Consider the following 23552-nt stretch of genomic DNA (forward strand, 5'->3'; position numbering starts at 1 on the left):
GATATAAAAGTGTAATTATACTTGTAAAAAAATCACTAAACTACTGCATCCTTTTTAAACCTGGGCAAACGCAAGTCTGTCGCTGGTGGACTTGGACGGTTTGGGAGTGGTTTTCCAGCCCTTTCAACAACAGGTCCTCACCCACGCCCCCTTCCCAGCCCAGGCTCCTGAACGGAGCGCTGTGTCTTTAAGGGGGACGCGCGGAGGTTTCCGCACAGGACAACATGTCTGCGAGGAGCCCCGAGGGGCTCTGCCATCCCCGACTCCCAGCCCACCGCCCGCTTCAGAGGTGATGGGGTGAGTGTGGGCGCGCGCCCACGGGGAGACTGCGGACTCCCGGGGCGGGGGAGCGGCGGGGTCCGCGGGAGGCTCCCCCGGGCCGGGCCGGATGGAGGGGTGAGCTGGGGACCAGCCCCGGGCCCCGGGGGCCCGCAGAGGAGCCGCGACCCGCCGACGCTCAGACCGGGTGCGCCAGGTGCCGGCCTGCCCTCGGCGGTGGTCGGGTTATCGTCTTCGTAAAAGATGCGTTTGGACCCGGGATTCTGCGTAAAGGCCTCGTGCAGTTTCTTTGTGCACCTCATTTTGCTCCTCTACCATCTCTCGTCAAAAAAAAGTTATTTAGGAATATCAAAAATATTGTGCTCTCCCCTTATTAAAGTTGCCTTATTGTAGTCAGGACAAATGGTTGGGGCCCTTTCTCTGACTGAGACTTTTCTTCCCACTTGGGCGAGAAACTGAATGCAAGCTAGATACTCAAACAAAGACCCCTGTCCCTACCGTGCTCAAACAAAGGGATTTTCTGATCCTTTCGGAACAGACAGGAGCAGTTTGCTCTAATCACTTACGCTAACCTAATGCTCGAAGTTTACCCAGCAAAGTTATTTTTCCCTCCTTAAAAGAAAAAAAATAAGTACCTGCCACCATAAGAACTTCTAATTAGCCAAGACTACAACGATAATGCTTTTTAAAATAAACTTGTAGAAATTAGCTTGATAAATGGACATTACTAGGGTAATCCTTTGGTGGACTTTTCATTAATGTAATTATTCATATACTTTTTTTGGACTAAAAATAGCTTGAGGCAACTGATAATGAAAAAGTATACAATAAAGTATGCAAAAGTCAAGAGCCAAAACCGGGTAATTAAAATCTTACATCCCTCTAATTCATTTAAATTATGCATTTTACAAGATGAAAATGGATCAGCACCCTTCTTTTTAGGAACAAATGTATTAAATAAAGTAATGTAGGCCTGAAATAAAGGTCCATTTTAGGGAAGATTTTCATTTAAAAAATGCATTAATAATGCTGCTCAGCCTTTTAGCTAATGGTAGAGGTATCTCAGATTTGGGTTTATGACATTTAGAGACTATCTCTATATACCAGTTAATTAGTTGTGGGTCCAGTATAGTTTTTACACTCCATGTGTAACATTTTTCTAAACTTTTTCACTCAATTCCCTAACCGAGGTATCCATCCTTTACAGTTTGGAAGCATTTTTTATTTATTTAAGCCTTCAGTCTGCTGACTACAGACTAATTTTTCTAATTGTCTGGATATGTTTATAAATAGATTAATACATGGTAGTAAATTAATATTTCAACAGAGATGGACAGCTAAAGGATGAATTGTTTCCTTGATACGTCAATTGTCACAGGTAATTATTTGTATTAATTATTATATTCTGCTTTGATTAAAGTTACTGGTGGATAAAAATGCTTTTAGTGTTTTCACACAAGTCTGTGTGGCTTTCACATTAGAGTGAATTTCTCACCTAAGATCCAGCCAGGCTCAACCTGCACATACTTGTTTATAACTCTGCTGGATTAATCCACCTAAAGTGATTAACCCTGGATGGACAAACAGAGCTTTAATTCATCTGTTATTTCCTTTTGAGAACATTGCCTGGTTCTTTGGCCTTTAGCTTGCCTGATATATTGTATGTGTAAAGCTTAAGTATGAAATAATAAAATTAACTTCCATGGGTGGCTTACGGGGTGATTCTCAATGTTATAGTCATTCATGGTGTGTTTACACCATTATTTACACAAATTATTCATCCAGATTGCAATCTCTTCCCTTATTCTCTATATTGGTATTCTGGGAGATCATACTGAGAAATCTAGGTTTTAATCTCATAAATTATTAAAAGAATACAACTTCTTCAGAGACCATCAAATGCAGAGGTAATTAACACAAATGTCTTATCTTCCACCAGCTTAGACATCACCCCTTCCAATTAATAGATAATAGAATGAAAACTCATCAAAGGAGAATTCAGAAGCATCATACCATCAACACCACTTTTTCCTTTTTCAAATAACTAAAGTCTACTCTTTTTTCCAGTTTTTTTTTTCTGCCTGAAATTGGATTCAAAATTTTCCACTGTTAATTTCATGCTAGCAGAGCTTTTATTTAGCTTGAAGAAATTTTATTTAAAATATGAGCTTGGAAGCCAGATTATACAATTAAAGAACTGCAGCTTTATTTTTTAGATTCAGCTCTATGGTGATGTGTTTTAGTAACTGTTGTACCCTGAGCAAGGTAGGGAAAGGATGCTTAAGCAGGGGTGTCTGCATGAACGTTCGCACTAGGGTCCCGAACCCACCCCTCCCCAGTCCTCATGAGTGAACACTGCTCTGACCTTTGTCATGGGCGTTAGCATGTTGAAGCATCTCTCCTCACCAGATGGCAGGCTTCTGGAGGGCAGGGGCTATGTGATTCTCCTCTTGGTATCCTGGGTGGCAAGCACATGCCTGGCCCTGAGCAGATACACAAGAAGAGTTTGAATGAAAGAGTGGATGGAGTGAATGGACCTAAGTCAAATAATCACATTCATGGGCATATTTCTGATAGTTTAAAATTTGTTTAAGGAAAACGAAGAGAACTTTTAAATTTTCATTTTCTTTTTTTTAACCTAACCATATCAGTTAATAGATATTTGGTTTTGGGGGGTAATCAGTAAGGAAGAAATGCACATCACAGGACTCCAGCAAACTAGGCCTTCCTATATTATCTTCTACCTTGCTATATTATCTTCTACTTTTCTATATTATCTTCTACCTTCCTATTTTGCAGGAAGATCAACTGAGGAACTGAAAGTAAATTTGGTTGATGATGGGGAAGTGCATCTATGATTCTTTTTTATTTACCTTTTGTATTAAAAAAAAATCCTCAGAATTCTTACTTAAACTACCTCCTCTATTGTATACAAAATGTTAAAAAGAAAAACAGCACTGCCTTTTAGCCACTAAGATCTTCAGGTGAGCATGTGTGAGCAGTAAATACTGGGAGCTTCCTTTTGTTCATATTTTGAAATGTTATAGCACTGGCGATTGGAGAAAGAAATGGCAACCCACTCCAGTGTTCTTGCCTGGAGAACCCCAGGGATGGGGGAGCCTGGTGGGCTGCCGTCTATGGGGTCACACAGAGTCGGACACGACTGAAGTGACTTAGCTGCAGCAGCAGCAGCACTGGTGAGTCCAGTAGTGACATCACTTGCATTATCTGATTTCAGCTACCAGTTTATTAGGGGTACCTAATCTTACCATTTCCCCTGACAGATGGGGAGATGGAGGACTCGGGTGAGCTGGGGCTAAGAAGCATAAGATCAGGCTCATTTTGTTTAATGCAATGTCCCCTGAGTGCCTGCCCTCTGCCAGGGAGATGAGTGATGTGGGGTACCCTCCCACGGTACCCCCCCCCCATTCTCTGGATATAGATCTCCCTTTGCCCAGGCAAGGGACAGCGAACTACCCGCTCGAAGCTAGCTCACACACTGGGACCCCTCCAGGGCCAGATGGGAGCACACTATACCCCATGGGACTGTCCCCTCCAACCTGCAGAGTTAAAGCTACCTAGGCCTGCCTGACTCACACGCTTGAGGATTGTTTTATACAATTATTATTTATACATGAATATAAATATAGACTCTGCCATATACATAACTCTGCCTAAACGTAGACACATGACCACCTGCACGCTTCCTTAGTGCCCTTGTCTTTACTTCTTCCCCTTCTCCTTTCACATCAGCTGCTACCCCCTCAACCCATAGTGTGTCTCCCTATTTTTCTTCATATATATAAAAAATCTGTATACCCTATACAGTTCTACTTATTATTTAATACAAGATCATAATATACACATTTTTCTGCATCTTGCTTTTCTCCCAAAACATTATTCCAGAAATCTCTCTGGCAGAGCTCCAATCCAGTCTTTTTAATGGTGGCATAATAATCCCCAGGGTGACTACACATTGTTTACCGAGCCATTCCCCTGCCGATAGGCATTCCTTTGATTTCAGTCTTCAGCCATTCTAAACAACCCTATGACAAACATCCTAATACATGTTACTTTACATACTGGTCCTTTTTAGTTATACAGAATAGATGCCCAGGAGTTGGATCCCTGATGATATCTATTTTTAATTAATAGAAATTGCAGATTGCTTTTCCTAAAAGCCTTCCCATCTCCACTAGGAATGCACAAGTATACTCTCTTCTCAGCCTCCCTTCCAGCTTCGGCTGATAGACCTCTTCATTTGTGTTAGTGTAAGAGATTTAACAACAGACTTAATATAAGTGATGTTGTGCATCTTTTCACAAATTTCCTGGCCATCTGATTTTGCTCTTGAGTCACTCAGCTACTCACATCTCTGGCCCATTTTTCAACTGGCTTGTTTGTCTGTTTCTTCCCAGTTTGTAAGAGCTCTTTGTGTATTATGGTTGTGGCTGAAAATTCTAAGACTTCTCAAGCCCAGAGCTTCTCTCACTCTGCACTGTAGGGATGGTTGAAATGAGCTCAGGGCTTGCATGGCAGAGCTAGGAAGGCTCTCCTAGGAATGGTTGATGGCCACAGTTACTGCTGGTCACTCTTTAGAGACTTAAGTGTTAAAAGAAGACCCTTTTGAGAGAGAAAGTAGCTGTTGTCGGAGGACTGAGAAGGTGAGGCAGTTCTGAACCATGCTGCCTTCCACTGGTTAAGACCTCCGAGAGCGAAGGCCTGCAGAGGCAGAGGAAGTCCCTCTGCCGCCCCCAGAGGGGCAGCACTGTGTTGGCCGACACTTGTGGTTTTGCTTGTCCCTGGCTCAGATGAGCACTCCACTAAATCCAAAGGATTAAATAATCAAAATCAGTGCTTCTGACCCCTGTTTCCACTTTATATCTTAGAACAGATGGCACTCCTATATGTGGCACTCCCAGATTTTGAAGAAACCCAGAGACATCTTATAGGGAGATAAAGCAAGACAGTAATTGGTCACCTCCAGCACTTGTAGGGGCATATCAGTAATAATAGCTCTCAGACTTTGGCACAGGTAGGAGAATCTGAAGCTTATATACCATTTTCAACCCCTATCTCAAGAAAGCATGCAATCTCAAGAATGCAAAACAATAGTCTTGATACTATACAAAAACTTTAAACCTCTTGGCCTATAAATATAGGGAGTCCTGGTGAAAGTCACTCAGTCGTGTCCGACTCTTTGTGACCCCACGGACTGTATAGTCCATGGAATTCTCCAGGCCAGAACACTGGAGTGGGTGGCCTTTCCCTTCTCCAGGGACTCTTCCCAACCCAGGTCTCCTGCACTGCAGGCAGATTCTTTACCAGCTGAGCCACCAGGGACTCAAAGTACTACTATTTTCTATTATCTCCACTTTTGTGTACTTCTAGTAGTAAAAAAAAAAAGTGGTGTACTCTGGAAAGATAAGATTCTAATTTAGAAGAAATGGAATTCTAAAAAAAGAAATGTAGAAAAAACTTCAGGTAAAGTTTGATTACCAAAAAAAAAAAAGTCTAAAACTAAAATCTGGCTTTGTTTACTAAACATAATGTTTACTAACATAAAAAAAAGTTACTCTTGAAGGGGTCTGTAACTCCCCTCTCATCCCACCGCTCCAGCTTTGGGGGTTTAGTGGTTTAGTAAATCTCTTGAGGGAAATTTAGCCTTTAATTTCTTAAGACTTTTTATATTAATTGTCATATTCAAATCAATGCCTATTATATCAGAAGATATATAAATAGATAAATGGGTATATTTAAGGTATAAATAGGTATATTAAATAGATATATAAATATATAAAAGGTAAATATAAATATATAAATAGGCCTATATATATAAATAGGCCTCTTGTTAAAAGAGGCCTGGTACTTATCTTTTTTGATGATTCTGGTAAATTTATTTATTTTTTTTAAGTCAAGAGATAATGTTAAATATCCTGCCTAATCTCGGAGGAATTACTTGGTGGGGGAAAAAAAAATGAGACTTAGAAAACTATACTGCATCTGTAACGAGCAACTGAATTAAAAGCTTCACTAAATACTATTATTAAAGCAACTCATGGCGCCGCAGAGTTGATTGGTGGGGGTGCGGGCCTGGCTGTGGTCGGGGGATCTCCATGGTGCTGGTCTCTGCAGTGCACAGTGCTCTGTATGCTAGCTGTGCATGCCAGGGACTGCTGAGCACCCAGCTGACCTCCATACCCCCAGTCCATGCGGGCCCCAGCTCCCTCCAGGGCTTTCATTTGTTAGTTTCTGCTGTGAGGAAATTCAAGGATGAATGAGCTGGGACAACTGAGGCAGGAAGCCGAGCAGCTGTGGAATCAGATCCAGAGATCAAGCCTTTGGAGTGGGAGCAGTGACTCCAAGACCCTAGACTACCAGAGAACTAACCCTAGGGAGTATCAAATAGTGAGAACTCACACAAAGGAAGCCACTTGGATACAAGACCCGGCATCACCCAATCACCAGTAGCACCCTGTGCAGGACGCCTCATCTAAACAACAAACAAAACAAAAATACAAACCAGAGGAAAAACAAACAAACAAACAAAAACTCAGCACAAATCTCACCCTATAGGAAGCTTACACAACCACTGGATCAACCTTAGGAGGGTAGAAACTGGAAGGAAGAAAGAATTCAACTTGAAGCCTGAGAAAAGGAGACCTCAAATGTAATAAGTTAAAAAAAAAAATAATGAAAAGGCAGAGAAATACTACACAAATGAAGGAACAAACTAGAAACACAGAAGTCCAAATAAATGAAGAGGAAATAGGCAAACTACCTGAAAAAGAATTCAGAATAATGATAGTAAAGATGATCAAAAACCTTGAAAACAAAGTGGAGAAAATGCAAGAATTAATTAACAAACACCTAGAAGAATTAGGAGAAGGCAATGGCACCCCACTCCAGTACTCTTGCCTGGAAAATTCCATGGATGGAGGAGCCTGGTAGGCTGCAGTCCATGAGGTCGCTAAGAGTCGAACACGACTAAGCGACTTCACTTTCACTTTTCACTTTCATGCACTGGAGAAGGAAATGGCAACCCACTCCAGTATTCTTCCCTGGAGAATCCCAGGGACGGGGGAGCCTGGTGGGCTGCCGTCTGTGGGGTCGCACAGAGTCGGACACAACTGAAGCAACTTAGCAGCAGCAGAAGAAGAAGAATAAAAGAATAAACACACAGAGACAAACAACACAATGAAGTTAAAAGTACTTTAGAAGGAATCAACAGCAGAATATCTGAAGCAGAAGAACAAATCAGTGAAGATAAAATGGTGGAAATAACTTCTGAAGAGCAGAATAAAGCAAAACAAATGAAATACAATCAATCAAATCCAAGAGGCACAAAGAGTCCCATATAGGATAAACCCAAGGAGAAACATGCCAAGACACATATTAATGAAACTAATAAAGACTAAACACAAAGAAAGAATATTAAAAGCATCAAGGGAGAAGTAACAAGTAACACACAAGGGAAACCCCATATGCTTAATAGTTGATCTTTCAGCAGAAATTCTGCAGGCCAGAAGGGAATGGAAGGATATATTTAAAGTACTGAAAGGGGAAAATCTACAACTAAGATTACTGTACCTGGCAAAGATCTCATTCAAAATTGATTGAGAAATAAAAAGCTTTTCAGACAAGCAAAAGTTAAGAAAATTCAGTACCACCAAACCAGCTTTACAACAAATGCTAAATGGACTTATATAGTCAAGAAATACAAGAGAAGAAAAAAGATCTACAAAATCAGTTCAGTTGCTCAGTCGTGTCCGACTTTGCGACCCCATGAACCACAGCACGCCAGGCCTCCCTGTCCATCACCAACTCCCGGAGCCCACCCAAACCCATGTCCATCGAGTCAGTGATACCATCCAGCCATCTCATCCTCTCCATCTCAACCTTCTCCTCCATCCCTCAATCTTTCCCAGCATCACAGTCTTTTCAAATGAGTCAGCTCTTCGCATCAGGTGGCCAAAAGTACTGGAGTTTCAGTTTCAACATCAGTCCTTCCAATGAGCACACAGGACTGATCTCCTTTAGGATGGACTGGTTGGATCTCCTTGCAGTCCAAGGGACTCTCAAGAGTCTTCTCCAACACCACAGTTCAAAGCATCAATTCTTCGGCACTCAGCTTTCTTTATAGTCCAACTCTCACATCCATATGTGACTACTGGAAAAACCATAGCCTTGACTAGATGGACCTCTGTTAACAAAGTAATGTCTCTGCTTTTTAATATGCTGTCTAGGTTGGTCATAACTTTCCTTCCAAGGAGTAAGTATCTTTTAATTTCATGGCTGCAATCACCATCTGCAGTGATTTTTGAACCCAGAAAAATAAAGTCAGCCACTGTTTCCCCATCTATTTGCCATGAAATGATGAGACCAGATGCCATGATCTTCGTTTTCTGAATGTTGAGCTTTAGCCAACTTTTTCACTCTCCTCTTTCACTTTCATCAAGAGGCTTTTTAGTTCCTCTTTACTTTCTGCCATAAGGGTGGTGTCATCTGCATATCTGAGGTTATTGATATTTCTCTCTGCAAGCTCGATTCCAGCTTGTGCTTCTTCCAGCCCAGCATTTCTCATGATGTACTCTGCATAGAAGTTAAATAAGCAGGGTGACAATATACAGCCTTGATGTACTCCTTTTCCTATTTGGAACCAGTCTGTTGTTCCATGTCCAGTTCTAACTGTTGCTTCCTGACCTGCATACAGGTTTCTCAAGAGGCGGGTCAGGTGGTCTGGTATTCCCATCTCTTTCAGAATTTTCCACAGTTTATCATGATCCACACAGTCAAAGGCTTTGGCATAGTCAATAAAGCAGAAATAGTTTTTCTGGAACTCTCTTGCTTTCTTGATGATCCAGCGGATGTTGGCAATTTGATCTTTGGTTCCTCTGCCTTTTGTAAAACCAGCTTGAACATATGGAAGTTCACGGTTCACGTATTGCTGAAGCCTGGCTTGGAGAATTTTAAGTGTTACTTTACTAGTGTGTGGTGAAGTCGCTCAGTTGTGTCTGACTCTTTGCAACCCCATGGACTGTAGCATACCAGGCTTTTCCATCCATGGGATTTTCCAGGCAAGAATACTGGAGTGGGTTGCCATTTCCTTCTCCATACTAGCGTGTGAGATGAGTGCAATTGTGCTGTAGTTTGAGCATTCTTTGGCATTGCCTTTCTTTGGGATTGGAATGAAAAAACCGACCTTTTCCAGTCCTATGGCCACTGCTGAGTTTTCCAAATTTGCTGGCATATTGAGTGCAGCACTTTCACAGTACCATCTTTCAGGATTTGGAATAGCTCAACTGGAATTCCATCATCTCCACTAGCTTTGTTCATAGTGATGCTTCCTAAGGCCTGCTTGACCTCACATTTCAGGATGTCTGGCTCTAGGTGAGTGATCACACCATCGTGATTATCTGGGTCGTGAAGATCTTTTTTGTACAGTTCTTCTGTGTATTCTTGCCACCTCTTCTTAATATCTTCTGCTTCTGTTAGGTCCCTACCATTTCTGTCCTTTATTGAGCCCATCTTTGCATGAAACGTTCCCTTGGTATCTCTAGTTTTCTTGAAGAGATCTCTAGTCTTTCCCATTCTCTTGTTTTCCTCTATTTCTTTGCATTGATTGCTGAGGAAGGCTTATCTCTCCTTGCTATTCTTTGGAACTCTGCATTCAAATGAGTATATCTTTCCTTTTTCCTTTGCTTTTTGCTTCCCTTCTTTTCACAGCTCTTTGTAAGCCTTCCTCAGACAGCCATTTTGCTTTTTTGCATTTCTTTTTCTTGGGGATGGTCTTGATTCCTGTCTCCTATACAATGTCACAAACCTCCAGCCATAGTTCATCAGGCACTCTATCAGATCTAGTCCCTTAAATCGACTTCTCACTTCCACTGTATAGTCCTAAGGGATTTGATTTAGGTCATACCTGAATGGTTTAGTGGTTTTCTCCACTTTCTTCAATTTCAGTCTGAATTCGGCACTAAGGAGTTCATGATCTGAACCACAGTCTACAAAATCAACCCCAAACAATTAAGAAAATGGCAATAGGAACATATATTCAATAATTACTTTAATTTTAAATGGATTTAATGCTCCAACCAAAAGACACAGAGTGGCTGAATGCATATAAAAACAAGACCCATATATATGCTGTGTACAAGAAACCCACTTCAGACCTCAAGATACATACAGACTGAAAGTGAGAAGATGGAAAAATATATTCCATGCAAATAAGAAGAAAAAGAAAGCTGGAATAGCAATCGTCATTTCAGACAAAATAGACCTTAAAATAAAGAAGTTACAAGAGATAAGGAAGGACACTACATAATGATCAAGGGATCAATCCAAGAGGAAGACATAACAATTGTAAATATCTATGCACCCAACATAGGAGCACCTCAATACATAAGACAAACACTAACAGACATAAAAGGAGAAATTGACAGTAACACAGTAATAGTAGGAACTTTAACACCCCACTCACACCAATGGACAGATCATCAAAACAAAATTAATAAGGAAACACAAGTCTTGAATGATACATTAATGAGATAGATCTCATTGATGTCTTTAGGACATCCCATCCAAATGCAGAAGAATACACCTTCTTCTCAAGTGCACATGGAACATTCTCCAGGATAGACCACATCTTGGTTCACAAACCAAGCCTCAGTAAATTTAAGAAAATTGAAATTGTGTCAAGCATCTTCTCTGATCACAATGCAGACTAGATATAAATTATAGGAAAATAAATGTAAGAAACACAAACACATGGAGATTAAACAACACATTTCTAAACAACCAACAGGTTACTGAAGAAATCAAAAGGGAAATCAGAAAATTTCTAGAAACAAATGACAATGAAAACACAACAACCCAAAACCTATGGGATGCAGCAAAAGCAGTTCTAAGAGGGAAGTTTATAGCAATACAATCCTACCTCAAGAAACAAGAAAAGCATCGAATAGACAACGTAACTTTACACCTAAAACAATGGGAAAAAGAACAACAACAACAACAACAACAAAAAAAACCACTCCAAAATTAGTAGAAGGAAAGAAATCATAAAGATCTGAGCAGAAATAAATGAAAAAGAAATGAAAGAAACAATAGTAAAAATTAATAAAACTAAAATCTGGTTGAGAAGATAAACAAAACTGACAAGCCTTTAGCCAGACTCATTAAGAAAAAAAGAAGAATCAAACCAACAAAATTAGAAATGAAAAAAGAGGTTACAACAGACAGTGCAGAAATACAAAGGATTATAAGAGACTATTATTAACAATTACATGGCAATAAAATGGATAACCTGGAAGAAACTGATTTTTAGAAAAGTTCAATATTCTAAGACTGAACGAGGAAGAAATAGAAATTATAAACAACCCAATTACAAGCACTGAAATTGAAGCTCTGATTTTTAGAAAAGTTCAATATTCTAAGACTGAACGAGGAAGAAATAGAAATTATAAACAACCCAATTACAAGCACTGAAATTGAAGCTCTGATCAAAAATCTCCCAAAAAACTGATTTTTAGAAAAGTTCAATATTCTAAGACTGAACGAGGAAGAAATAGAAATTATAAACAACCCAATTACAAGCACTGAAATTGAAGCTCTGATCAAAAATCTCCCAAAAAACAAAAGCCCAGGACCAGATGGCTTCACAGGAGAAGTTTTAGAAGCCATCCTTCTAAAACTCTTTCAAAAAATTGCAGAGGAAGGAACACTTCCAAACTCATTCTATGAGGCCACTATCACCCTGATACCAAAACCAGACAAAGACAACACCAAAAAAGGAAACTACAGGCCAATATCACTGATGAACATAGACGCAAAAATTCTCAACAAAATTTTAGCAAACAGAATTCAGCAACACATCAAAAAGCTCATACACCATGATCAAGTTGGGTTTATTCCAGGATGCAAGGATTCTCCAATATATGCAAATCAATCAATGGGATATACCATATTAACAAATTGAAAGGTAAAAACCATATGATAATCTCAATAGATACAGAAAAAGCCTTTGACAAAATTCAGCACCTATTCATGATTAAAATTCTTCAAAAAATGGGCATGAAAGGAACCTACCTCAACACAGTAAAGGCCATATATGATAAGCCTACAGCAAACATTATTCTCAATGGTGAAAAATTGAAAGCATTCCCCCTAAGATCAGGAACAAGACAAGGGTGTCCACTTTGACCACTATTATTCAACATAGTTCTAGAAGTCCTAGCTATAGCAATCAGAGAAGAAAAAGAAATAAAAGGAATCCAGATCAGAAAAGAAGAAATAAAGCTCTCACTGTTTGCAGATGACATGATACTGTACCTAGAAAACCCTAAAGATAGTATCAGAAAATTACTAGAGCTAATCAGTGAATTTAGCAAAGTTGCAGGATACAAAATCAATACAAAGAAATCACTTGCATTTCTATATACTAACAATGAAAAATCAGAAAGAGAAATTAAGGAATCAATCCCATTCACCATTGCAACAAAAAAAATTAAATATCTAGGAGTAAATTTACCTAAAGAGACAAAAGAACTGTACACAGAAAATTATAAGATACTAATGAAAGAAATCAAAGATGACATAAACAGATGGAGAGATGGTCTATGTTCCTGGGTAGGAAGAATCAATATTGTGAAAATCACTATACTACCAAGTGCAATCTACAGATTCAACGTGATCCCTATCAAATTACCAGTGGCATTTTTCACAGAACTGGAACAAAAAATTTCACAATTCCTATGGAAACACAAAAGACCCTGAATAGCCAAAGCAGTCTTGAGAAAGAAGAATGGAGCTGGAAGAATCAACCTTCCTGGCTTCAGATTATACTACAAAGCTACAGTCATCCAGACAGTAGGGTACTGGCACAAAAACAGAAATATAGACCAATGGAACAAGATAGAAAGCCCAGAAGTAAACCCATGCACCTATGGGTACCTTATTTTTTACAAAGGAGGCAAGAAGGTACAATGGGGGAAAGAGAGCCTCTTCAATAAATGGTGCTGGGAAAACTGGACAGCTACATCTAAAAGAATGATACTAGAACACTTCCTAACACTATATACAAAGATAAACTCAAAATGGACTAAAGGCCTAAATGTAAGACCAGAGGAAAACAGGCAGAACACTTGATGACATAAATCAAAGTAAGATCCTCTACGACCCACCTCCTAGAGTAAAGGAAATAAAAGTAAACAAGTGGGACCTGATTAAACTTAAAAGCTTTTGCACAGCAAAGGAAACTATAAGCAAGGTAGAAAGACAACCCTCAGAATGGGAGAAAATTATAGCAAGCGAAACAACTGACAAAGGATTAATTTCCAAAATATACAAGCAGCTCATACAACTCAATGCCAAGAAAACAAACAACCCAATCAAAAAGTGGGAAAAAGACCTAAATAGACATTTCTCCAAAGAAGACATAGAGATGGCTAACAAACACATGAAAAGATGCTCAAAATCACTCATTATTGCTGCTGCTGCTGCTGCTAAGTCGCTTCAGTTTTGTCCGACTCTGTGCGCCCCCATAGACAGCAGCCCACCAGGCTACGCCGTCCCTGGGATTCTCCAAGCAAGAACACTGGAGTGGGTTGCCATTTCCTTCTCCAATGCACGAAAGTGAAAAGTGAAAGTGAAGTCGCTCAGTTGTGTCCGACTCTTAGCGACCCCATGGACTGCAGCCTATCAGGCTCCTCCATCCATGGGATTTTCCAGGCAAGAGTACTGGAGTGGGGTGCCATTGCCTTCTCTGCATTCATTATTAGAGAAATGCAAATCAAAACCACAATGAGATATCACCTCACACCGGTCAGAATGACCATCATCAAAAAATCTACAAACAATAAATGCTAGTGAGGGTGTGGAGAAAAGGGATCGCTCTTGCACTGTTGATGGGAATGTAAATTGATACAGTCACTATGGAAGATGGTATGGAGATTCCTTAAAAAACTAGGAATAAAACCACCATCAGATCAGATCAGATCAGATCAGTCGCTCAGTCGTGTCCGACTCTTTGCGACCCCATGAATTGCAGCACGCCAGGCCTCCCTGTCCATCACCAACTCCTGGAGTTCACTGAGACTCACGTCCATCGAGTCAGTGATGCCATCCAGCCATCTCATCCTCTGTCGTCCCCTTCTCTTCCTGCCCCCAGTCCCTCCCAGCATCAGAGTCTTTTCCAGTGAGTCAACTCTTCGCATGAGGTGGCCAAAGTACTGGAGTTTCAGCTTTAGCATCATTCCTTCCAAATAAATCCCAGGGCTGATCTCCTTGCAGTCCAAGGGACTCTCAAGAGTCTTCTCTAACACCACAGTTCAAAAGCATCAATTCTTCAGTGCTCAGCCTTCTTCACAGTCCAACTCTCACATCCATACATGACCACAGGAAAAACCATAGCCTTAACTAGACGAGCCTTTGTTGGCAAAGTAATGTCTCTGCTTTTGAATATGCTATCTAGGTTGGTCATAACTTGGATCCTTCCAAGGAGTAAGCGTCTTTTAATTTCATGGCTGCAGTCACCATCTGCAGTGATTTTGGAGCCCATGACCCAGCAATCCCATTCCTAGGCATATAGCCTGAGGAAACCAAAATTGAAAGAGACACATGTATCCCATTGCTCATTGCAGCACTATTTACAATAGCTAGAACATGGAAGCAACCTAGATGTCCATCTACATATGAATGGATAAAGAAGTTGTGGTACATATACACGATGGAATATTACTCAGCCACAAAAAGGAACGCCTTTGAGTCAATTCTGATGAGGCTGATGAACCTAGAACCTATTATACAGAGTGAAGTGACTCAGAAACAGAAAGATAAATATTGTGTTCTAATGCATATTCACAGAATCTAGAAAAATGGTACAAATAATTTATTTACAGGGTAGCAATGGAGAAACAGACCTAGAGAACAGACTTATGGACATGGGGAGAGGGGAGGAGAGGGTGTGATGTACGGAAAGAGTAAACATGGAAACTTACATTACCATATGTAAAATAGATCACTAATAGGAATTTGCTGTATGGCTCAGGAAATTCAAACAGGGGCTCTGTATCAACCTAGAGGGGGGGATGGGGAGGGAGTTGGGAGGGAGGTTAAAAAGGGAGGGGAAATATGTATTCCTATCACTGATTCACGTAGAGGTTTGACCAGTGAGCCAGTGAAGTTGCTCAGTCTTGCCCGACTCTTTGCGATCCCATGGACTGTAGCCTACCAGGCTCATCCATTCCAGGCAAGAGTACTGGAGTGGGTTGCCATTTCCTTCTCCAGGGGATCTTCCCAACCCAGGGATCGAACCCAAGTCTCCCACATTGCAGGCAGATGCCTTACTATCTGAGCCAGCAGGGAAGCCCAGAAAACAACAAAATTCTGTAAAGCAATTATCCTTCAATAAAAAAATAAATTAAAAAAAATCAACTTGTCTTTTCTGTTCTTATCTTTGTGTCCAACTCTTTGCGACCCCGTGGACTGTAGCCCTCCAGGCTCCTCTGTCCATGGGATTCTCCAGGCAAGAATGCTGGAGTGGGCTGCCATTTCTGTCTCCAGGGGATCTTCCCGACCCAGGGATCGAACCCGGGTCTCCCACATTGCAGGCAGATACTTCATCCTCTGAGCCACCAGGGAATCCCCCAGTCATCCCTCGTTGCCTTTAATAAAAGATTCTGGAACTTCACCATCTCCATGGCTGCTGGTTCAAACCCTGACAGAAGGAGCACTGGCCATCTCACTGCCCAGTCTTCTCCCAACTTGGCCTGAATTCTCCCCATGAAATAAGTTCTCAGGAGAGCTCCAAGGTGTTCTCATTTTTTAAACTTCCAAAGCAGATTTGTTGAGAATCATACATTTGACCCTTTATGAAGTTATTTTTTTAAAGAAGAAATGTCACCTTTTCTATCTCCCTCCTCATTTGATAGGTCATCACATTGGGAAATGCTTTCTTAATAGAAAAGACCTTGTAATGAGAGGCATTGGGTTGTGTTTGGACCCCTTTAACTACAACTATTTGTTGGACAAAGCAAACAACTATTATTTTTTCTTGGAACTGACCAACCTTTTTATCTTGCAGATATATAGAGAGGGCCATTTAGTTGGGATAAGCAGCACAGAGAACTAATTTTATTTGTTTCATGACTGGAGCAACTATGAGAGGGTCGGGAAAATGAACACCAGAAGGTCGTGGCACTAGCTAGTATTTCTAGTGTCTTTTAGGGCGGTTTAATTGAATGTCTTTTACTGGCTGCCTGTCCTCTGAATTTACTCCTAGCACAGCTGATGGTTCTTGAGATCTCAGAAGTCACGCCAGTGTTTCCACCTGAGAACTTGGGTCTGCTGAAAACCCTGAAGCAATGACCGAGACTGCCCACTGCCTCATTTGAAGGTAAAAGTTTAGAAAACTGCCTTGTATATTGCTGCTTTCTAAATCAGATGTGCATTTTAATGACTCAGGACAATTTTCTCATAAGCACATGGTTTTTAAAATCACAAAAAGATATTTTTGTCTTGAAAAAAGTTTTCTCTGAAAGCTTTTTTAAAAGCTGCTCAGTCCTAGCACTTAAGGTCTAAGAAACAAAATTTTCATTCCTAAAACTCTTTTTCCCCACTCCTTCCTTCTGTAACACTGCGAGAAGAATTCAAAAGGGAGCCTTGCTTTTATTCAGAAAAGGTCAGTTTCTTTTAAAAGAGCATAAAAGAGACTAGTTAAAACTAATATATATATAAAGCACTTTTAAAACTTATGGGAAGCTTGGCTTCCCAATTTTAGTCTCAGTACTTGTTAGGTAAGGATCCAGTGAATTTCAAAGACTCCTGGTTATGGAAAGAAGGCCTAAGCATCTTTAACATTTTTTTTTCCCTGAATAATTAACATGCTGAAATAAACAAATGAACATACATACTGAGAAAGACTTACTTCTCAAGGGCACTTGCTCCTTGGGGAAGAAAAGCTATGACCAACTTAGCATATTAAAAAGCAGGCACATACTTTGCCAAGAAAGGCCCGTCTAGTCAAAGCTATGGTTTTTCCAATAGTCATGTATGGATGTGAGAGTTGGACTATAAAGAAAGCTGAGCGCCGAAGAATTGATGCTTTTTAACTGTGGTGTTGGAAAAGACTCTTGAGAGTCCCTTGGACTGCAAGGATATCCAACCAGTCCATCCTAAAGGAGATCAGTCCTGTGTGTTCATTGGAAGGACTGATGTTGAAGCTGAAACTCCAATACTTTGACCACCTGATGAAAAGAACTGACTCACTGGAAAAGACCCTGATGCTGGGAAAGATTGAAGGCAGGAGGAGAAGGGGACGACAGAGGATGAGATGGTTGGATGGCATCACCGACTTAATGGACATGAGTTTGAGTAGGCTCCGGGAGTTGGTGATGGACAGGGAGGTCTGGTGTGCTGTAGTCCATGGGGTCGCAAAGAGTCGGACACAACTGAGCAACTGAACTGAACTGAGAAAGAAATGCAAGTGATTATCCAAACTACAGGATTTTATCAGTAGTGAGAACGAGGCATGGTTTCTTCACAGGTTTAATCTAGTCCTAGAAGCTGTGTGTTGGAGCGGTTGTCCAGTTGCACATGTAATTTTGCGGTCGTTAACTTTAGCCCTGTCTCCCTCGGTGCAGGCGCTGCCTAAACAATGAGGAGCGAAGAGCCGGCCGTGACCATGGACGAGACCGGCGGGCCGGACGCGGCTGCGGGCCGCCTGGGGGCGCCGTACTCCGAGGCCTGGGGGTACTTCCACCTGGCTCCCGCGCGCCCTGGCCACGCGGCGGGCCCCTGGGCCACCTGCCGGCTGTGCGGGGAGCAAGTGGGCCGCGGCCCGGGCTGGCACGCGAGCACCCCGGCGCTGTGGAAGCACCTGAGGAGCGCGCACCGGCGGGAGCTGGCGGAGAGCGCCGCCCGCCGCTCGCCACCCGCCGCCCCTGGCCCCGTCGCGGCCGCCGAGGGCGACTGGGCGCGCCTCCTCGAGCAGATGGGTGCGCTGGCCGTGCGGGGCAGCCTGCGCGAGCGGGAGCTGGCGCGGCGCGAGGCGGCCGTGGAGCAGGGCGAGCGCGCCTTGGAGCGCAGGCGGCGGGCGCTGCAGGAGGAGGAGCGCGCGGCGGCCCAGGCGCGCCGGGAGCTGCAGGCCGAAAGGGAGGCGCTGCAGGCGCGGCAGCGGGCAGTGAGCCGGCGGGAGGGCGCCTTGGCCTTGGCCCCGGCCCCGGCCCCCTCGCTGCACGCTCCGCTCAAAGACGAGCCCGAGGGGGAACCCAGGGACGGCTGCGTCATCACGAAGGTCCTCCTGTAGGTTTTGGCCGCTCCCACCCCCCGACCCCCACTCCACCAGTGGTACTCCACGTGTGGCCCGCGGAGCGGCGTCTTCAGCCTCACCTGGGAGCGGGATCTCAGTCCCTTGACCCTCTGCCGAGTTGAAATCGCCAAATGCAGGGTCTTGAGAAGCAGAACCAGAACATGCTCATGATCCTCTCCGGCGGCCTCCTCTGCTGGTGGCGTTTTGTGGGATCCGCGCAGGCGGGGGTTTTCCTCTGACCGCCTTTGGAAAAGAGGCCACTGGCCCCGTGAACCTAGAGCATTTGGAGCCATGGCCATTCTTTGGTAACTTTGAAAGGACCGAAACTTCCTTACACACCAAGGACTATCACACCATGTGCCCGCAACCCAGAGTAGAGTGTGCATTGAAATGAGGATCAGGCATTTTTACCCCCCAAAAGTTTTACTTCCTAACGAGGAAGTCTTTGATGAGTAGCCCTTGCCCAGCACCAAGTTCTGAACAGGAGGCCGTTTAGTTTCCAGAACTGTTCATTACCCTATCATTCCTAGTGCCTTAGGAAGGCAGTCCTGGAGAAGTCCTCCTTTTGCTCCCCTCCCCAGCTGGCCCCCCAGTACCAAGCGCCTTGTCTCACCTCCGCCATCTTCCTTCCCCCGTTGCAGCCTGATGGCAGCTGTGCTAAGTTTCCCCACTTCACTGCCTCACACCTGCCACCTTACTTGCCAGACCTGACCTCAGCCCTCCCTCCTTGACAGGAAGGGAGCTTCCTCCCCAACGTCTCCTCAGCCCTCACACTTGGGCCAAGGAGGAAGGCACCCTCCCATCTGAGGCCACCTCCTTCACCTTTTTTTGGGCCTTTTGGTGTTGCCATGCTAAGTCCTGCCCAACTCTTTCGACGCCATGGACTGTAGTGCCCCAGGCTCCTTCCCAGGCAGTAATAGGGAGTGGGTTGCCATTTTCTACTCCAGGGATCTTCCCCATTCAGGGATCAAACCCACAGCTCCTGGGTTGCAGGCGGATTCTTTACCACTGAGCCACCTGGGAAGCCCCGTGGATGTCTTATAGAATATCCGATACTCTGGATTTTTTTGTCTGACTGTTTCCTTAGGCCAAATTATGTACTCCTTCTTGGTTCATCTACCTGGAGAGCTGCAACAGTCACCTTTGTGCCCAAAACTGACTACCTCCAGCCTTGTGTGCTCTTCCCAGGTCTGTCCTTCATGTTCAGTCCCCTGCAGCGTATCTCCACCTCTACTTGCACATCTTGCCACTGGGGATGGAAGGGGTAAATGTATTCAACTCCACATCCCCACCCCTGACCCAATGGCTAAGAATTACTGGGCTCTTAAAATGTGTCAGGTACATTTACATGTATTATCTCACTTTATTTCCATAGCAGCTCCCTGGGGAGGGGGGCATATTAATACTAATACGCTGCCCATTTTACAGCTAATGAAACTGAGAGAGGGCTTAAGTGGCTTGTACAAGATGACAGCAGTCCAATCCAATCTCTACCTCCAGATGCCGTGTTCCCGGCTGCTGTACCGTTGCCCTTGTTACTCACTCATCCGAGCTGACACCTTTGCTTCCTAATTCCAGCTCCAGGTCGTACCATCAGTGACATTGACATGTACTGACCACTCACCATGCCAGAGCTGTGCAAAAATGCTGGACAATAATTGCCTACCGTGCAGTAACCCCATGATATAATCCCATGAGTAATCCTACACCCACTTTGCAGAGAGACAGGCTCAGAGGAACTAAGTAATGTCGAGGAAGAATGGGGTTTGAGCACCAGTCTTGCTGAATCCTAGGCCCCTGGTCTCTTGAGTCTATTTCTAGTGGCTCAGTTGGTAATGAAGAAGACCCAGGTTCGATCCCTGGGTCAGGAAGATCCCCTGGAGAAGGGCATGGGAACCCACTCCAGTGTTCTTGCCTGGAGAATTCCATGGACAGAGGAATTCCCTGGCACCAGGAATTCCTGGTGGGCTACAGAACATGGGGTCGCAGAGTCCAATATGACTGAGCGACTGAGACTTTCACTTTTACACCTGTCTTCCTTCTGATGTCACCTGCCCAGCTCAGGACCCGGTTATCATTCAGCTGGGATTCACCTTTCCATCCTCGTCTTCTCACACTACCACCTACCTGACACTCAACTTGGCCAGAGGAATTGTTCTGACGCTGATTATATCACATTTCCTGCTCAAGACGAGATCACCCATCCTCTGCAAGCTCTCTTTGTGGCCTGACTGTCAAGTCCCCTCCAGCCTTGTGCCAGTCTTATCTGTCCCCTCCTCCACAAACGCTGTATGCTTCAGCCAAATTGGACTCCTTGTTCTGATGTGTCCTGGTCTTGGCACCTCTGTGCCTGTTTGTACTTCCACCTCTTAAAAAAAGCCCTTCAATCTGAGTATGAAAAATACCACTTATTTTCTAAGAATAAACTCAAATTCGACTCCCTACATGAAGCTTTCCTGGATTCCTCATCATTCAGAAATGATTCTTCTCTGGACTCTCAGCATTTTGTGTCTCAAAGCCCTTAGGAAGGCCCTCTGGTGTGTACCCTTGGGAGCCGGGCTGGTGTTCATTCCTCCAGCTCCCCCTGTCTTACCTGTGGCAGCTGCTCAATAAATATTTGAGGTGATAAACCCATTCAGTTTTCCCAATATAATTAATCCTTTATCTTTAATTCTGAGTGGAATTCCTAACAGAAAAAAGAAGTAGCCTAAAAGGAAGTAGCAGTAAATTTTTAAAAGCTGTTTAGTCAGTGAACTTTTAATGTGTCAGTTTGGGGCTGTTTGGTTTAAATCTAATCACAAGGTATATCAATTATCAGGAACACTTTTCTTAAAATTATTTTTTTTTCATTACACAATTGATATAAATGCAATGCCCCAATCTAGGAAGAAAAACTGAAAGAAAAAAATCTCCCGAAGTCCTGTCATCTTAGACTGCTACTAATATTTTATTTTATTCTTCTGTCTCCTGCAGTTTTTGTATTACTCTAAAAATAATGTTATTTCTATTAAGAACTGAAATGTAACTTCTTCATGTGTGTTTATAATTGGGCTGTACAACCTGAATTTGGACTTTTAGGAAAGGAAAAAAAAGTACAAATGTCATTCTTGTTTCAACAATTGTTCAAACCATTAAAATAAGCAAAGAGGGACTTTTAGAATCTTAACCACTCTTTCAAGAAAGGTAGCTAATGGGTGCACCAGTCATCTGTTCAGGGGATGGGGAAAGCAATTAGCCTGACTGATGACTTACTAGTGGTTGTGGGAGTTAAAACACTTTTTACACTTCTGCATTGCTATAGCTTTTTCATATCAAGCATAAATTACTTTTATAATTAAAAATAAAAATTACTTCTTGCAAATGGAAAATCCTTACTATCAGCATTCAGCTTATTTAAGATACACAAGACTTCCCACACAAGAACTGAGATAACCTGCAATTCCAGAAAAGCCTAGAAGGAAATGCAGTCCAACTCAATCATTTGACAGATGAGAAAAATAAGCCTGAGTGGCTCATCCACTTAGTGGCTACCATGGCTCACCTGACTCCATCCTCGTCAGATACTCTCGCCCTGGCCCTGGCCCTCTCTGGCTCTGAGGGCTTCTGCTGGCTCACCTGGCAAAGCACAAGGGCTACCAGGACCAGCTGCCTGAGCTGGCATCCTGTCAGTAAGTGCTGGGATCTGAAAGTGCAGAGGTGGTTCCGGGGATAGCCTCGGTCTCTCTGGCCCAGTCTGCTCACATTAGAGTTGTCACTGCTAATGGGTGATGGGGATGTGCCCTTCTTATACTGCAGAACTTCCCTGATTGATACAGTAAGGCTTGCTAATAGCAGCAGACAGTTGCTGCCTTTGAGGGCAAGGCACATGGCAAGGTGGAGGGCTGGAACTGGGATGCAGAATGCCCTGAATCCAACTCCTGAACTCCTGCCATGATGTCAAGTGATGGGCCCCTTCTTTTAAGTTGAGATTCGGCAGAGGAGAGGGTGTGGGCAAATCAGAGTAATGACAACCAAGACCGAAAGAGCTAGAGCTCTTTATGCACCTAAGGTGTCACCCTTGAAGGCTGGAGAAGGGAACAGCTTGCTTAGTTTGGGCTGAATTTCTACTTTAGAAAGCTGTCTGTCTTAATGTCTCAGAAAGGATTCATAAAAACTAAGCTTTTGTTTTGCTACCATGGACTTACTGGGGAATTCTGTTTCTAAAAAGGTTTGATCTTCAGTCTGCTCCTTTGTCTGGAAAATGGATGGTGTGATCATTAAGGTCCCCTTGGCTTTAATGTACTATGATAACATAAAGTTCAATGAAACAGCCATCTCTGAGTGAATTGGTGGTTCTGTTTAGATTTTCCTGTTAATTGTAGATTTAGAAGGAAGTGTTTAAAGCCACATATATGTGTTTACTATTAAAAATAACAATGGTGTATCACACTTCTACAGAAGTGAGGCACTATGAGATTCACTACCCAGAACTGAAAATGTGTGTAAGCGTGCTCTCCCATTCCCCACTCTCGGTTCTCACAGCACCCTGCAAGCAGGACACGTATAACCATCCGTGTGTTACTCTGAGGCCCCACACTTCAACAAGGTGAAACAGCCTACGAGACCACAGCTCCTAAGCCGCAGACTGGAAGCTGACCTCAATCCATGGGCCCCAGCCAGATGTGGAACCAAACAGCTGACCTCCTTCCGTGACTCTCTTCTGACCCACCTCTTCACCACTGCCTGACCTGTCTCGTGGCCTGAGTGTCTGCTACACTTGGGTCCATGTTGGCTATTCCCGCTCTGGTGCTGAGAGGAAGCGAGGCTGGCCATCATGAGTTTTGTATGGCTGATGTAACAGATTCCACAAGCTTGGGAGCTAAAAACACCACAAATGTATTAACTTACAGTTCTGCAGGTCAGAAGTCTTAAAATGCATCTCAAAGTGTTGGCAGGGCTGTGTTCTTTTCTAGAGGCTCCAGAAGAG

General features: G+C 43.1%; 1 protein-coding gene, 1 long non-coding RNA gene and 1 other non-coding gene across 8 annotated transcripts in view; 2 read left to right on the forward strand and 1 right to left on the reverse strand.

The window, feature by feature from the left end:
- LOC147365405 (uncharacterized) overlaps window positions 1-18805 on the reverse strand; it is a 28878-nt gene extending 10073 nt beyond the window's left edge. For all 3 annotated transcript variants that reach the window (XR_015135530.1, XR_015135532.1, XR_015135531.1), the window contains exons 1-2: window positions 18667-18805; window positions 2645-2762 (exon numbers count right to left, since the gene is read on the reverse strand). This is a non-coding gene — a long non-coding RNA (uncharacterized LOC147365405). The remainder of the gene's footprint in view (window positions 1-2644; window positions 2763-18666) is intronic.
- On the forward strand, window positions 137-22899 carry ZBED3 (zinc finger BED-type containing 3). 4 transcript variants are annotated; one of them, XM_086323169.1, is made up of 4 exons: window positions 140-297; window positions 1607-1657; window positions 16559-16672; window positions 17919-22899. In XM_086323169.1, exon 4 carries the CDS (start codon window positions 17933-17935, stop codon window positions 18581-18583), a length of 651 nt encoding a protein of 216 aa, XP_086179295.1. In that variant the 5' UTR covers window positions 140-297; window positions 1607-1657; window positions 16559-16672; window positions 17919-17932; the 3' UTR covers window positions 18584-22899. The 4 variants fall into 4 exon arrangements, with proteins under 4 accessions (XP_086179296.1, XP_086179295.1, XP_086179299.1 ...); XM_086323173.1 differs by having other exon boundaries at window positions 152-297; window positions 16564-16672; window positions 17919-21954; XM_086323170.1 differs by lacking the exon at window positions 1607-1657 and having other exon boundaries at window positions 137-297; window positions 17919-21954.
- Window positions 4929-5066, forward strand: LOC147365407 (small nucleolar RNA SNORA47). Its single transcript, XR_015135619.1, has one exon. It is a non-coding gene; the product is annotated as a small nucleolar RNA SNORA47 (small nucleolar RNA).
- Window positions 22900-23552: the final 653 nt, after the last annotated feature.

The sequence above is a fragment of the Bos grunniens genome, chromosome 10 (genome assembly GCF_055505025.1).
Source record: "Bos grunniens cultivar Pamir isolate PY7600 chromosome 10, Bosgru_T2T1.0, whole genome shotgun sequence".
Classification (NCBI taxonomy): domain Eukaryota; kingdom Metazoa; phylum Chordata; class Mammalia; order Artiodactyla; family Bovidae; genus Bos; species Bos grunniens.

What these genes read in the sequence shown, in the direction of transcription:
- ZBED3 (XM_086323170.1), top strand. Translation starts at nt 17,933, where the DNA reads ATGAGGAGCGAAGAGCCGGCCGTGACCATGGACGAGACCGGCGGGCCG.